Source organism: Schistocerca nitens, chromosome 2 (assembly GCF_023898315.1).
Source record: "Schistocerca nitens isolate TAMUIC-IGC-003100 chromosome 2, iqSchNite1.1, whole genome shotgun sequence".
Taxonomy (NCBI): Eukaryota; Metazoa; Arthropoda; class Insecta; order Orthoptera; family Acrididae; genus Schistocerca; species Schistocerca nitens.
In genome coordinates, this window is record NC_064615.1 from 669,569,970 (window position 1) to 669,584,929 (window position 14,960).

The 14,960-nt window shown below is 44.5% G+C and overlaps 1 protein-coding gene across 1 annotated transcript in view; it reads left to right on the forward strand.

Annotated features, from left to right (window-relative positions):
• The first annotated feature begins 320 nt into the window (after positions 1-320).
• LOC126236782 (uncharacterized) overlaps positions 321-14,960 on the forward strand; it is a 154,702-nt gene continuing 140,062 nt past the window's right edge. The window contains exon 1 of the mRNA XM_049946363.1: positions 321-441. Within this exon, the coding sequence (XP_049802320.1) occupies positions 361-441 (81 nt within the window). The 5' untranslated portion in view covers positions 321-360. The remainder of the gene's footprint in view (positions 442-14,960) is intronic.

Sequence of the window (14,960 nt, forward strand, 5' to 3'; positions counted from 1 at the left end):
GTAGTATCTTGACTACAGTTTATTTTGCTGGTCAGAAAATGCTTTAAATGTCAGAGAATATCATGAGTACATTGTTATGTTGGCCAGAAAATGGTAAAATTGTCAAAGTGCATAATATGTCTTTCTCAAACCTTAATGCTCTGTAGTGCAGCTGAAGGCTTATTTGCCTTAAATACACGCATTTTACTTGTTGGCCTTGTTAGTAGTTTAGCACAATGGTCGACTGTGTCACTATGAAGGGCAACAGATATCTAGGTGCACAGAAATGGAAGAGGTAACCGTATGCCGTGCGTCATAGCGCCAGATAAGACGCCATATGTAAACTGGCTGCCAGTGTTCACGCGGCATTACGTCTGCTCGATGGGGTCTTTGAAGCTGCTGGTGGTGGTCGTCTGGGCGCTCTGCAGGGGCCTCATCGTGGTGGCGTATATCAGGAGTGGGGTAAGCGCGGCTCTCCGCTGCTCTCTCTGTGAGACTAACTGGCTCACAGTCTGTTCTTCAGTTTATTGCCACATGACACCACAACACTGTGGCATAGTTACGTGCGGCACGTGGCTTTTTAACACCCTGAAATTGAAATTTGTCGTAAGTTCTATGGGACCAAACTGCTGAGGTCATCAGTCCCTAAGCTTACATACTACTTAATCAAACTTCAACTAACTTACGCTAAGGACAACACCCACATCCACGCCCGATGGAGGACTCGAACCTCTGGAGGGGGAGAGCCGCACGAACTGACATGACGCCTCCGACCGCACGGCTACTCAGCACGGCAAACACTCTCAAATTAAGCTTATTGTCAACTTACAATTATCTAGTTTCACCTGCACTAGATGTTTCCTTTGGCTTGCAATGGACTTCCATTATCAAGGTCACCTCGTGGAATAACTTCCCTGTTTTTTTAAATATTGCTGTTCAACAAATGTAACCTTTGTTCGACGCCTGCACAGCTCCGCAAAATTAATGATTAGATACATAATGGCGTCTTCACACACACACATGACACAATCGATCTACGGAGTATCTCAAACGTTTCAGTTCAAATTTACACAATTAATACAAGGCCTTAAACAGAGAATTTTGAGGGACGAATGTTTGATCGGAAATGTAAATTTCTATTTTTATTTATTCAGTCACAGTTGCTGTAAATCTAGTCACAGTCCAAGCTATTGAAAGTTCAGCACAGTAGTACAGCTCCATATAATCAATTGAAAGATTCTTACAGGTCGCTTACATACTGCAATGATATAAGCTTCACAACAAATATGAAGGCTAATAAATTTTGAAGGTTAATTTCGATTTTCGGCAGCCTCCAAATGCATTGTCAGATTGTGTAACTGAGACATCAGCATTGTCCTTTGCACGATTGGCAGTTGCTTGCAGAACTGACCAGTTGGATTTATCTTTCTTTCTTTGGACCTTATCCCACTTCGACATGGGGTTGGCCTTGTTATTACGGGTTTGGCAGTGTTGGATACAGAGGGTGGCCGGATGCCCTTGCTGCCGTCACCCCGAACCTCCCAGGATGTAAGTAGGGTAACCCAGCTGTCTGCATCTAGTGTAAGCCGAGAAATAGTGCGAACAATTTCAGATGTCAGTGAGTAGTGTAACTGACGTGGAACGTGGCGACCAGCCAGGTATTCACCTAGCGGGATGTGGAAAACCACCTAAAAACTACATCCAGGCTGTCCGGCATACCAGCTCTCGTCGTTAATCCGCCTGGCGGATTCGATCCGGGGCCGGCGCGCCTACTCGAGTGCAGGAAGCAGCGCATTAGGGCTCTCAGCTACCCCAACGGGTAGAACTGACCAGTTGGATGCTGACAATAAAATACTCCTCAAATTACGGTACCCGAGGAAAAATGTTAATCACTCATAAGCCAAAGTATGATGTCAATGTAACTTCGTACGTGTACACGCCACTGGAACGTAGGTCAACGAGAATTTTAGAAATTTCCAGGCGAATTAAATACTCAAAAAAATTTCGGTCTTGCAGCCGATCGTCGGTTAATTCATGGCACGATATATCGACTGAGCACCTGCCGGTCATCTTCAGATGAGTCATCGAACACTGACGTAGACTTTTTTTTTCTTTATTGTATTTCGATCCCCCACTCTGCAGCCTACAAATAAAGTTAAATAACAGAATGAGGAGATATAACAACAAAAAGAGGCGATAAACGGTGACTGTTTAAAACTAGTACATGGTGAAAAAGTTGTCAAGAAAACATAAAAAACGAAGGGGTTAGTGATGCTGATTAAAACACTTAGGAAATAGACAGGCACAATTAAAAAAATGGTGACAGTCTGGTTTCTGTTCGCAGCACTTTAAAAAAAGGGGACGCATGACACAGAACATTTATGGAAAACACTGTACTATCGAGTACGAAGGCATATGGCTATGGAGAAGGGGCTGGGGAGGACCCGGACAGATGAGGGGGGAGGACGAAGACTCGCCCTGTTCTGCCCTGTATAGCGCTCTGAGAGTATTTCACGCATGCGTCAGAATCAAGTTGGCAAGCGGACCAGACTTTACGGCGGCAGCACCCTCGCTGATGGAACCGTGGAACTCTTCTGTCTCCTGTGTGTTACCGCTCGCTGGGGCCGTTGGCACACCCCTGTCATCTTCGATAAGAAGAAATCGTGGAAATCATGTGGTTCCACGCACTGTCCAACTGGTAGCCGCTATCACAGTTCATCGTATTTTTCGCCAGGCGTATTTCCACCAATCCCTTAATAATGGAGTCCTAAAAAGATGTAGCTGCGGTCAGAATCATAGTTCCATTATACTCCAGTGCGTGTCCAGTGGAAATACGTTGTCCGGCAATAGCACAGTCTCTTGGTTCCAAATGGCTACTGAAACACTGATGTTCAGTGCAGCGTTCTTTCACAGAACTGTGATTCTGAGCACAAACACATCTTTATGACGCTCTTTCCACCGAATCGGTGCATGCACACAGGTCAGAGGGTGTGCAACGTCGTACTGATAAGTGCTCTCATACTGCCAAGATCAGTATAAATTTTAGTCGATTTTTTCATCACAAATGTCATATACACCCGTGAAGTGTCATTTCGTTTCTGCCTCCTCTTCTGGACGCTTCACTTTTTTTACCGGACAGTGTGTCTACGTTCGTCTTAAATACTTTCTTCTGTCATTGTCTAACGGATGATTGTTTCCTAAACATTACCAAGGTTCTTCAGTCTCCAACGTCATCTCACATACGAGGGGGTGCTGAAAAATAATGCCTCCGAATTCTATGTGAAAAGACTTAAAGATTTTTAAGTAAGCTTTTTAAATAAGCTGTAAGAAAGAAACGGACGCACCAAGAAGGAATTGTCCGACTGTTCGGAAATCGGTAGACTTCATGCACATGTACAGACAAACAAATGATTACAATTTCAGAAAAAGTGAATGATTTATTCAAGCTTCACAAATTGAGCTGGCCCTTATCCTGAGCGATAAGGTACCAAATTCGTTCCGACTGACGCGTAAGATTATCAAACCCCGAGATGTTGGAGAGCCCTGCCCAGAATGCTCCAAACATTCTCAACTGGGGAGAGAGCCGGTGACCTAGCCGGCCAGAGTGGAGTTTGGCAAGCATTAGAAACTCTCGCTGTGTGCAGGTGACCGAAATGTAAGGCCAGGATGGCTTGCCTTGAAAGGAAAAAAACTGGGCGTAGAATATTGTCGACGTACTACTGTGCTACAAGGATGCCACGGATGACTACCAACGGTGTTATTCTATTGAACGAAATGTCACCTCAGACCATAAATTCTGGTCCTGGGGCCGTATGGCGGGCAACAGTCATGTTGGCATCTCACCACAATCCCGGGGCGTCTCCCAACACGTATCCAGCCTGGAATCTCATAGCCCTGAGTAGAATTGTCTTCAGTGATGAGTCCCGCTTCGAACTGAGTTCCGATGACCAGCGAAGTCTTGTCTGGAGTCGCCCTGGGCAGTGGTAGAATATCCAACCTGACTGTCGCCCACCATACGGCCCCACAAGCAGCAGTGATGGTCTGGGGTGCCATTTCCCTTACTACAAGGACCCCTTTAGTTGCCATCCGAGGCACCCTTACAGCACAGCACTACGTCGACGATATTCTATGCCCAGTTTTTGTCTTTCGTGGCAAACCATCCTGTGCTTGTATTTCAGCAAAATGATGCCACTTCCCATACATTGAGAGATTATACGGCTCGTCTTCGTGCTTGCCAAACCCTTCCTTGGCCAGCAAGGTAGCCGGATCTTTCCCCAATTGAGAACGTTTACAACGTTATGGACAGGACTCTCCTACTGTATCGGGATTTTGTTGATTTAACGTGCAATTGGACAAAATCTGGCACAATATCCCTCACGAAGTCATCCGACAATTATGTCCCCATACCATCACGCCGGGTGATACGCCAGTATGGCGATGACGAATACACGCTTCCAATGTGCGTTCACCGCAATGTCGCCAAACACGGATGCGACCATCATGATGCTGTAAACAGAACCTGGATTCATCCGAAAAAATGACGTTTTGCCATTCGTGCACCCAGGTTCGTCGTTGAGTACACCATCGCAGGCGCTCCTGTCTGTGATGCATCGTCAAGGGTAACCGCAGCCATGGTCTCCTAGCTGATAGTCCATGCTGCTGCAAACGTCGTCGAATTGTTCGTGCAGGTGGTTGTTGTCTTGCAAACGTCCGCATCAGGGATCGAGACGTGGCTGCACGATCCATGCGGATAAAATGCCTGTCATCTCGACTGCTAGTGATACGAGGCCGTTGGAATACAGCACGGCGTTCCGTGTTACCCTCCTGAACCCACCGATTCCATATTCTGCTAACAGTCATTGGATCTCGACCAACGCGAGCAGCAATGTCGCGATAAGATAAACCGCAAACGCGATAGGCTACAATCCGACCTTGATCAAAGTCGGAAACGTGATGGTACGCATTTCTTCTCCTTACACGAGGCATCACAACAACGTTTCACCAGGCAACGCCGGTCAACTGCTGTTCGTGTATGAGAAATCGGTTGGAAAGTTGCCTCATGTCAGTACGTTGTAGTTGTCGCCACCGGCGCCAACCTTGTGTGAATGCTCTAAAAAGCTAATCATTTGCATATCACAGCATCTTCTTCCTGTCGGTTAAATTTCGCATCTGTAGCATGTCATCTTCGTGATGTAGCAATTTTAATGGCCAGTAATGTATGTGTATGTACAAAACAGCTACCGATTTCCGCACCATTCGGCTAATATCTTGGTGGTCAGTCGTCTTCTTTTGTCTTAGAGTGTGAAACAAACATTATAACAATCTACATCTTTATTCTTTACTTCTACATATTTGCAACCCGCCGCCACTAAAGGCGTATATATGGCTGTGTCTAGCGTAACTAAGTCGGTGTGCCGGCCGAAGTGGCCGTGCGGTTAGAGGCGCTGCAGTCTGGAACCGCAAGACCGCTACGGTCGCAGGTTCGAATCCTGCCTCGGGCATGGATGTTTGTGATGTCCTTAGGTTAGTTAGGTTTAACTAGTTCTAAGTTCTAGGGGACTAATAACCTCAGCAGTTGAGTCCCATAGTGCTCAGAGCCATTTTTAAGTCGGTGTGTGAGAAACAGCGGTGCTGTAATCAAGTTTCGAATTCTGAAAATCCGTCCACACACGAGGCACCCTCTGCTTCAGGATGATAATGTCGGGCGGCACATGAGCACTGCGACATTTGCTACAACCAGACGCCTTGGGTCACTGACACCGGCCATGCTCCACACAGTCCCGAATTGGCCCCATCCGCTTTTCATCTGTATCCAAAACCTAAAGAACACCTTCGAGGACTTCACTTTGATAGCCATGAAAAGGTGCAAGCAGTGATGAGGTTATTATTTCGTCAAAGGACTAAAACATGCTACGGTGGTGGTATCAACGAACTGGTATCTCGAAAGAATTGTATTCGTTGCAAGGTTGACTATGTTCAGATATTAATATGTAGTCATAAAGAATAGAGTTGGAGAATGTTAGTGACGTCTCTTTTATCTAAAAAAAACTTTAACATCTTTTACAAAAAATTCGAGGGCATCTTCGTATGTTCAGCATTCAGTCGTATAAACAACATTTTTTGATTTTGTTTCAGTAACAATTTTACTTACTGTTACGACTTCGTGCGTGATAGAACGACTGTACGTCATCAGCCTTGGCCAGTTCACAATTATGTAGCGTACAATGGGTCATACATCAATACATCTCGCTCCCCATTCTTCCAAACGCCAACATGGTCCAAGAATTACAAACTATGTGAGCTGTTTTGAATGAGTTCACTAATAATTAATGTTTCACATGCTATTACATTTTATACACTAATTTGTAAAGTTTGTGGTTGACAAAGTATTTACACATTTTCATTCAAGTAACTTTAATAAAAATGACATTAGAAATGCGAATACTCATTTCGATTCATGTTTTGACCTCTATTGACATAATGTTTCAGAGTAATGTTCTTGATTATGTAAATTATAATTGCTTTGCTTTACGGGTGGCAACTAGTAGTAATGTCCTAATACGTAAGAAAACAGCAATTGTAAAGTTATTTTACATTAATTTGTTAGAATATGTTGCTTTCAAGTATATAAGAAATTGTTAATGGAAATTTTTTGAATAATGCAAAATCTTTTTTCAAAATACTGAAAAATGCAGTTACGCAAGAGAAAACCGGTCAAGCAAACTTTTAATTTGCATGCAATGTTATTTCACTTGGAAAAAATGTGTATATAAGGTGTGAATCGATATAATATGGAAACATTGTTATATGAAAATTATTAAATTATTCAAAGTAAGTTGTCTTTTTTGTATAATTTTGGCGTTAACTGCATACCCTATGTGTGAATAAATGACAGCATAAAAATAATATATGTAACTAATGACTGTTAGGTTTGAAATTTTAGACACGTGAACCAAATACTACTTAGAGGACACTGTTCTTCATGAAAGCGGTGAATTCAATACTTCTTTGCAAATACAAGTCAGCACGTCACTCTTAACGGAACAAAATAGACAGATCTGAAGGCAATCTCTGGAGTACCCCAGGAAGTGTGATAGCACCGTTAATGTTTACATTGTATATAAATGACCTAAAATAAAAAGTGCTGGAATCTAATTAAGACTGTATGCTGACAACGCGATTGTCTATAGGAAAGTAGCAACGCCAGAAGACAGTATCCCTTCGCACATGACCAGCAGTGTGGTGATGAGTGGTGCAGGCTCTGGCAGTTGACCTTGAACGTAAATAAAAGGAACATGGGGCACATACTTAGTAAAAAGATCCACAGGTGTACAACTACAATGAAGTGATGAAAGTCATGGGATAGTGATACGCACCTACACAGATGGCGAGAGTATGGCGTACACGGGGTACAAAGCGCAGTGAATTGGCGGAGCTGTCACTTGCACTCAGGTGATTCATGCGAAGAGATTTCCCAAGTGATTATGGGAATTAAAAGACTTTGAACGTGTAATGGTAGCTGTAGCTAGACCGATGGGACATTCGATTTCGGTAATCGTTAGGGAATTTAATATTCCGAGATTCACAGTGTTACGGGTGTCCCTATATTACAAAATTTCAGGCATTGCCTCTCACCACTGATAACGCAGTGGCCGACGTTCTTCACTTAACGACGTTTGCGTAGAGTTGTCAGTGTGAACAGAGAAGCAACATTGCATGAAATAACCACATAAATGAGTGTATGACGTACGACGAAAGGATTCATTATGACAGAACGGCGCAATTTGGCGGCGTTAATGGGCTGTGGCAGCAGACGACGGACGCGGGTGCCTTTGCTAACAGCACATCGCCTGAGGCGCCTCCTCTGGTGTGGTGACCATCTCGGTTGGACACTCGACGATTGAAAAACCGTGGTATGGTCAAATTAGTGCCGATTTCAGTTAGTAAGAGCTGATGATAGGCTTCGAGTCTGCCGCGGATCTCACGAAACCATACACCCAACTTGTTAACAAGGCCCTGTGCAAGCTGCTGGTTGTTTCATAATGGTGTGGTCTGGATTTATACTGAATGGACTGACCCCTCTGGATGTTCAGCTACTTGGAGACCATTCTCAGCCATTTGTGGACTTCATGTCTCGAGACAAGGATGGAATTTTTAAGGAATGACAATGCGCCATGTCACCGGATCACAGTTGTTCTTGATTGGTTTGAAGAACACTCTAGACAATTGGAGTGAACAGTTTTGGCCACCCATATCGTCCGACGTGAATCCAATCGAACATTTATGTGACATAATAGAGAGGTTACACGGAAAGATGCGAGGGTCTCTGCAATTTGTCGGACACTGAACCATCCGTCTGACCGTGATTGCAGAGATGCACTCGCCAAATCACCATGTAGTAAGAGGGCTCCAAATATTTCGTGAAGACTTTGGGATGGATTGATTACCACCGTAATGTGATCTGCGCACTCCTGGTCACTGTATCGACATTCAGATGCAGACAGTTTCTGTATAGAATGAGATTTTCACTCTGCAGCGGAGTGTGCGCTGATATGAAACTTCCTGGCAGATTTGGAAGGTAGGAGACGAGACACTGGCAAAAGTGGAGCTGTGAGACCGGGCGTGAGTCGTGCTTCGGTAGCTCAGTTGGTAGAGCACTTGCCCGCGAAAGGCAAAGGTCCCGAGTTCGAGTCTCGGTCGGGCACACAGTTTTAATCTGCCAGGAAGTTTCAGTTTCTGTATAGCTTGCAAAGTCTCATTTAGAACCGACTTAGGCTGTCTGCTTCGCTAGATGTATCTAGATAGGGAACTGGTCACTGAATTGCATGTACCGTCCCACTGACTGAGGTTAGGGCAGTATAGATCTATCGGAGAACGATCCCATGGTAGAACCAAAGAGAGTTGTCTGCCCTTGTTCAGAAGACGTAATGCTTCTGACGAAATAAGATCCTTAACAGTTCGACTGAGAGTACATCTGCTGTAGATATCCTCAGCACAATAAAAGCATTAAGGTCTCCACAAAGGAAGAAGGGACTGGAGGGAGGCTGTTCAGTAAGATCTTGAATAGCTTCAGAAAGTAATTCACCATTTGGGGCAGAAATAGGGAGCTTCATTACATATGACACAGTTCCTCCAGTGTTGCAGATACTGCCTGCCAGCTGGGATAAGGAGAAGAATTGACGAACGAAAATAGCAACTTCACCTTTAGCTCTCTCACCACTAAGATGAGACTGTGACCTCATGGTACAGTAGTGTGAGAGGCTTTAAAATTGGTTTCTTGAAGATACAGGCACAGGAGTCTGCCATGTATCAAGATTATTGGTTTGTCCAACTGAACCCTGAAGCTATCAGACTCTACTGGCGCATGGGAGTCATTTCATTGCCGAGGTTTATCTATGACTGCCCTTGTTTTTGTTGCTACCGAGATTGCAGACGTACGGCAGTTGAGAATTTGGAAGAGGAATGGTGTTTCCTATCGACACTTTTTCTACCACAGTACCTTCATCCATTTGTCCTATCCAGCTTCATCAAACAAAATGACTGGTGGATGATTTGGCAGCTTTGCACTTCTCCTCCTATTTTTCTGTTTAATGGTGAAGTTTTGAATTCTCCTTATCATTTTTTCTGCTCCACTGGTAGTGGTTTGGCTAGTCCACCCGGTACTTTTGTGTTGCTGGTTTGTCTGTCACCGAAAATGACGTTGTGGTTGCTTCGCACCTACACTTGCAGAAGCGTGTAATCATGCTTATGGCTTATGCTGTTGGTCTACGATTACGTGGACTCTTCGACCTCCTTAACCCGTTTTCAGCCACTGAGGGAGAGCATCATATGAATATAGCCGGTTACGTAGACTTGTACAACTTTTTTTCCTCAGAATAGGGCACTCGCTTTATTTAAAGTAACGGGTCAGTTTCTTCAGCGATCTTCGATTCTATTACTAACATGTATTTCCAAATCGTTGATTATGGCGACATAGTGACATAGAGATGGACAAAAATATGGAAACATCAAAAACACTTTACCATGCCTAAGACAGAGTAGCAAAAGCGTTTTTGCCATTCAAAATAGCTTCCAATCGTCTCGAAGTGGGTAAATGATTTATATTCAGGGTATTCTTACACCGTTCTTTCTGCAATATAGTGCCAAGTTCAGGTAACGATTAGGGAGGTGTATGGCGATCACGCACCTTTCTTGAAGGTCTCTTGGGCATGCAGCCGGGTTGACTGGTCGTTGTAGAACGAATTTTCGACGGCGTAACGTGCCATCATTATCAGGTTACTCCTGTTGACTGACGTCCTAGGCCGGCTGGTGGTGTGGTATATATGCCTGTGGGGGTGGGGGTAGCTCGCGGTGGTGGGGGTAGCTCGCGCTGACGAGATGACTGATGGGTGTCAGTACGCATGCCGCCTTCGGCGGGTGCGGTGCCCCGTTTCCGCTGCTCCTGCAATCACAGAACATTGCCTCGAGACAAATCATCGTATGAAATACGAGAACACAGAAGTCCTGCACAACACATCCCGCTTTTGGGACTGTGTATACAAGGAAGCGACTGAAATCCGGCTGCACGAGAACCTTATTAACAAGGACAACGGATTTCAACTCAGCCAAGCGTGGAATCCAGCAATAAAAGTTCTGCATGCGTACTGACGCCCATCAGTCATCTCGTAAGCGCAAGCTACCCCCACCACCGCGGCCTGCACATCCCTCGGTCCATACGCAGAGTCAGAGGAGGGGAGAGGCGACAGGCATATATACCACACCACCAGCCGGCCTAGGACGTCAGTCAACAGGAGTAACCTGATGATGATGGCACGTTACGCCGTCGAAAATTCGTTCTACAACGACCAGTCAACCCAGCTGCATGCCCGAGGGACCTTCAACCATCTCATTCGCCGGGAAAATCTACGAACCCACATACGCACCTTTCTCTCCGAAGCACATCACAAAGGATCGATAATACTGAGATGTCGCTGTGGTAGCCATGGCAGGTGCAGCAACTCATCGTCGTGCTAAGAAAATCAGTCCTGAACTGTGCGAACAGGGGCCCTGTCGTCTGCACGGAATGGACTTCCTACCATGGGATGGACCTGATCAGCCAAAAAGTTCACATAATCCTTGGCAGAAACGCGACCTTGCAGAATAACAACGGGATCCATGGAATACCGCGGTACAGCTCCCCAAATCATGAAGGAAACACTGAAATGCTTCACTCTCTGGACGTAAACGCAGTCAGAAGTTGGAAACAGTGCGAAACATGACTCATCCGATCAAATGCCATTCCTCTCTTATTGTACCAGAATGAAAAATTCTCCTATCATAGCACAAAAATGGCGAGTATTTTCTGGACAGAGTTTAGGCTGTAGAAGAAGGGAACTAGCTATTCGACTTATCTGGCAGCTTCAAAGACATTTAAATCATAACACTTTGACGTATTCGCGCCTTTCTACTTGCTGATATTAGTAACCAGTTCAAGTAATACAAATACAACGTATCAAGTATAGTAACGTGACACATTATGTCATCCACCCAGGAACAAATCCACGTCCAGAAATTTTATCACCAAAAACCTTTTTTGGCTATTAAATGTATGGTCTTCAGCCGTATGACATTATAAGAGTATGTAGTTTACTATGGCGAAACAATCTTCTGGATTCTGGGCACAGGATCAGCGGATGAAGGTGTGTCAACACCTTACAGTTCAGAGAGCTCACTGTCCTCGTACAGTAGGGTTATCTCGTAAAAACTCGCGAACATGTCAAGATGTTTTGATTCAAATATCTTAGAATTTGCCAGACAACCATTCCTTTACTTTTCTAACCCAGCCCTCGACATATTTGCCTTTTTTTGTTCCGTGATAGGAGGATTTTTTATTCTGGTTCTCAACTTTTACTATGCCATAATTTTGACATTATACAACCATAGCTTAGTAACCGATGCAGATTTTCGTTGACTCGGGCGACGACGGATCCGGTGTATGTTTTTTATTGTCTTTGAATCCATGTTGCTTATATCGAGGCAAGGGATAAACCTTTCATAAAACTGAATGAAGCTAGATTTTTAAAATCGAGTTTCCAATTTTATCATAAGAATGCATTTTTTATTTATGTGAATCACTTTAAACCGTTTCCACCCATTCAGTACACATAAGACAGAATTTTACGTGCTAGATTTAGCTCGTCTGTCAACTATAGTATCTTGACAATCGATAAAGATTATTGGATGAAAAAAAATTCATTTTGAGTTTATCCATTTATCTTCCGTAGCAAAATTTGAACGATTCGTACGCGTGTAAAATATATAAGAGGCGCGCTTTAAAAACCTGTTTTCCACGTTTTTCCACACAAAATCCGAAATGTGCACATACACATGCCGGCATTAGCTAAGCATTAATTTCATCCTCATTAAAATATTTTGGAATAGGAATTAATCGATTCACACAACTTCCATGGGTGTCAGCCCCGGTTCGACTTTCAGACTTTGCTCAATAGACTGTAACATAGCTGCAATAAAATAGATGCTCGAATGGCAATGCAAATGGCTGCTGGTCTGGACTAAACCAAAAGCGTTTTACACCACGTTCCTAGCTCAAATAGGAACTGAGATTCAGTACTTCCCTCCCGTCCCGCCGCTAAATCGCGATTTTGCGCGCGGCCTTCTCAGACATACTTCTACAGAGCTTCCGCGGAGTAATGATATTTGACGTTTTTATAGCTTCATCATCATTGCGGGAATTTGTTTTACTAATGAGTAGTTTTGGAATTCTATTTCGCCCTATAGCACCAGGCTTCGTGTGGTTTGGTGTTCATGTTTACAGGTGCGACAGTTCTGTAGTGCCTTTTGCAGCTGTCGTCCTCTTATTTTTCGTCACGATCGTCTTCAATTGCCTTCTGTCATTATCAATAAATTTACTGTTCCGTCCGCCTTGTGGCTTAGCATCTGATGTTTCTCCGCTTTCTCTGTATGCAATATACTCGTAAATCTTTGATATGGTATATGCTGAAACACCGAATACGTCGGCTACCTCGGTTACGGAGCTCCAACAATTTTCTTACGTTCGAGCTCACTTGGCTCCAACATAATGCACTAACAACTACAAAGAACACTGTTCCGACCAAACTGAAACTTGAAACTTACTGAGGGCGTTGCACAAGTTGGCGTTCGTGGGCAAATACAGCAGCGCTCTCTGCAGATACGGCTAGCATCTCTATTTACGTTCAAGCATGCAGTTTTCGCGTTGTTTATTTAGTCTAGTCCAACACCTGTACATTCCAGAGCGATAGGTGGGAAACATATTTTCAAACTTCAGTCCTCACATTTTAATAGCTAAAAATACATTTTTATGCAGCCGTACCCGTCTACTATCCACGCTTCTTATATAGATTGTTAATTACTCTGGAGGGATAGTCTGTGGAGCTCTCTTTGATGAACAGGTCCATCTGATCCATTGGAACAATTTTTCTTTATTAAATCATGAGCCACTTCGAACTCACGAGCGGCTAGCGTAAGAACGATGTGCGCATATATAGCATAGTTATCTTGGTGAAGCCTTATACATAACTGAGATGTGGCAGCTTCTCCGGGGTCTACCTACTAAAGACACGTTTCGCCTCAACAGGTACCCACTCCATCGGCACACAGCACAACCTGAGGTTGTTTTCTGACGAGGTGTGTACTATCCTCGAGGGCCGAGCCCTTCAGCTCAAACATGGATCCCCGTGACACACAGTGTTCCACTTCCTTGCCGAACTGTGGTCGTTGAAGTTTGCACTGATCTTACAGTTACAGACGACTACCGGTGCACACCTGTCCCCAGCTTTGGAAAGCCTCGTTAGCCAAACTCGTACCCACCCAATAAAACCTGAGCTTTCTGAAGTGATCGCCTTTTGTCAAGATCTAGGACGCACGTAGAGTCATAGGATGCCGCGGACCTGGTGGGCACTAACCCGTCTTCATTTGATATACGTGATGTCTGTTGTTTCGGACAGGTCCGAAAGAATAAGCACCACATACATAATTAAGGCGATGACGAGCAATACCCTCTTAAGTGCAGACGCACAGCAAGTTCGAAATCTTATGAGAGTCGGCGAGATGCCGCGAGTAATGAAGCTGAGTGGGGGCACTATATCAGTAGTGTGTGGTATAAGTTCAGAATTTGGGTCTGACGGGTAGGTGTATTAGGGTGGTCTGTGCGACTGTGGTGACATCCGTTTCCAGATGGCGTAGTAGTCAGCGCATCTGCCTAGTGAGCAGGAGACCTGAGTTCGAATCCCGGTGCGGTACAAATTTTCAGTATGTCCCATTCCCAATGCCCAATGGAGCTAATGTCTTTAATTCTTTGTGTTTCTTCACATGACAGTCACAATTATCTCAGTTTCTTCAAAAAGCTATATTGCGCTCCGGTCTCTTGTTTCCCTCAGTCCCAGAGACGATATGTTTCTTTTAAACAATTCCATACACCTTCCACAAAATTTCGGAAGACCTGCCGCAATATTTCGGCTCAGAGTCTTCTGGACATCTTCAGATGATACTGGCGAAAATGCACCGGCACATGCTTGGTGGATTCACTTGGCGTTGCGTGTGCGCTACTTCAGAGCGTTCGATTCTACTGCGCGCGCGCCCTCCGTGGTGAAAACCCGCCGCATCGATATCAGTTCCATTCTGTCACAGTACTACTACGAAGGGCACGAAGTTTTTCAATGACTGGATTCCATGCCGAATGCAATTCAAAACCGCCGTCTCGATTAATAAGAGACTCATGTCAGACAGTGATATTTCCACGGATCCATTAATAATAGACCCCCAAAAGTTAGACCTATGGGCCACTACTTTTGTTTCACTGTGCTTCATTACATCGAAGCAGCTATACGCCGTCTTGCTACAGGTTGAGTTGAGCAAGTGCGCCGGAATTTGCGAGCAGACCCGGATACAGTCGTACTTAAATCGGACAAAGGTAATGCTACAGTTTTAATGCTACGGGAGGA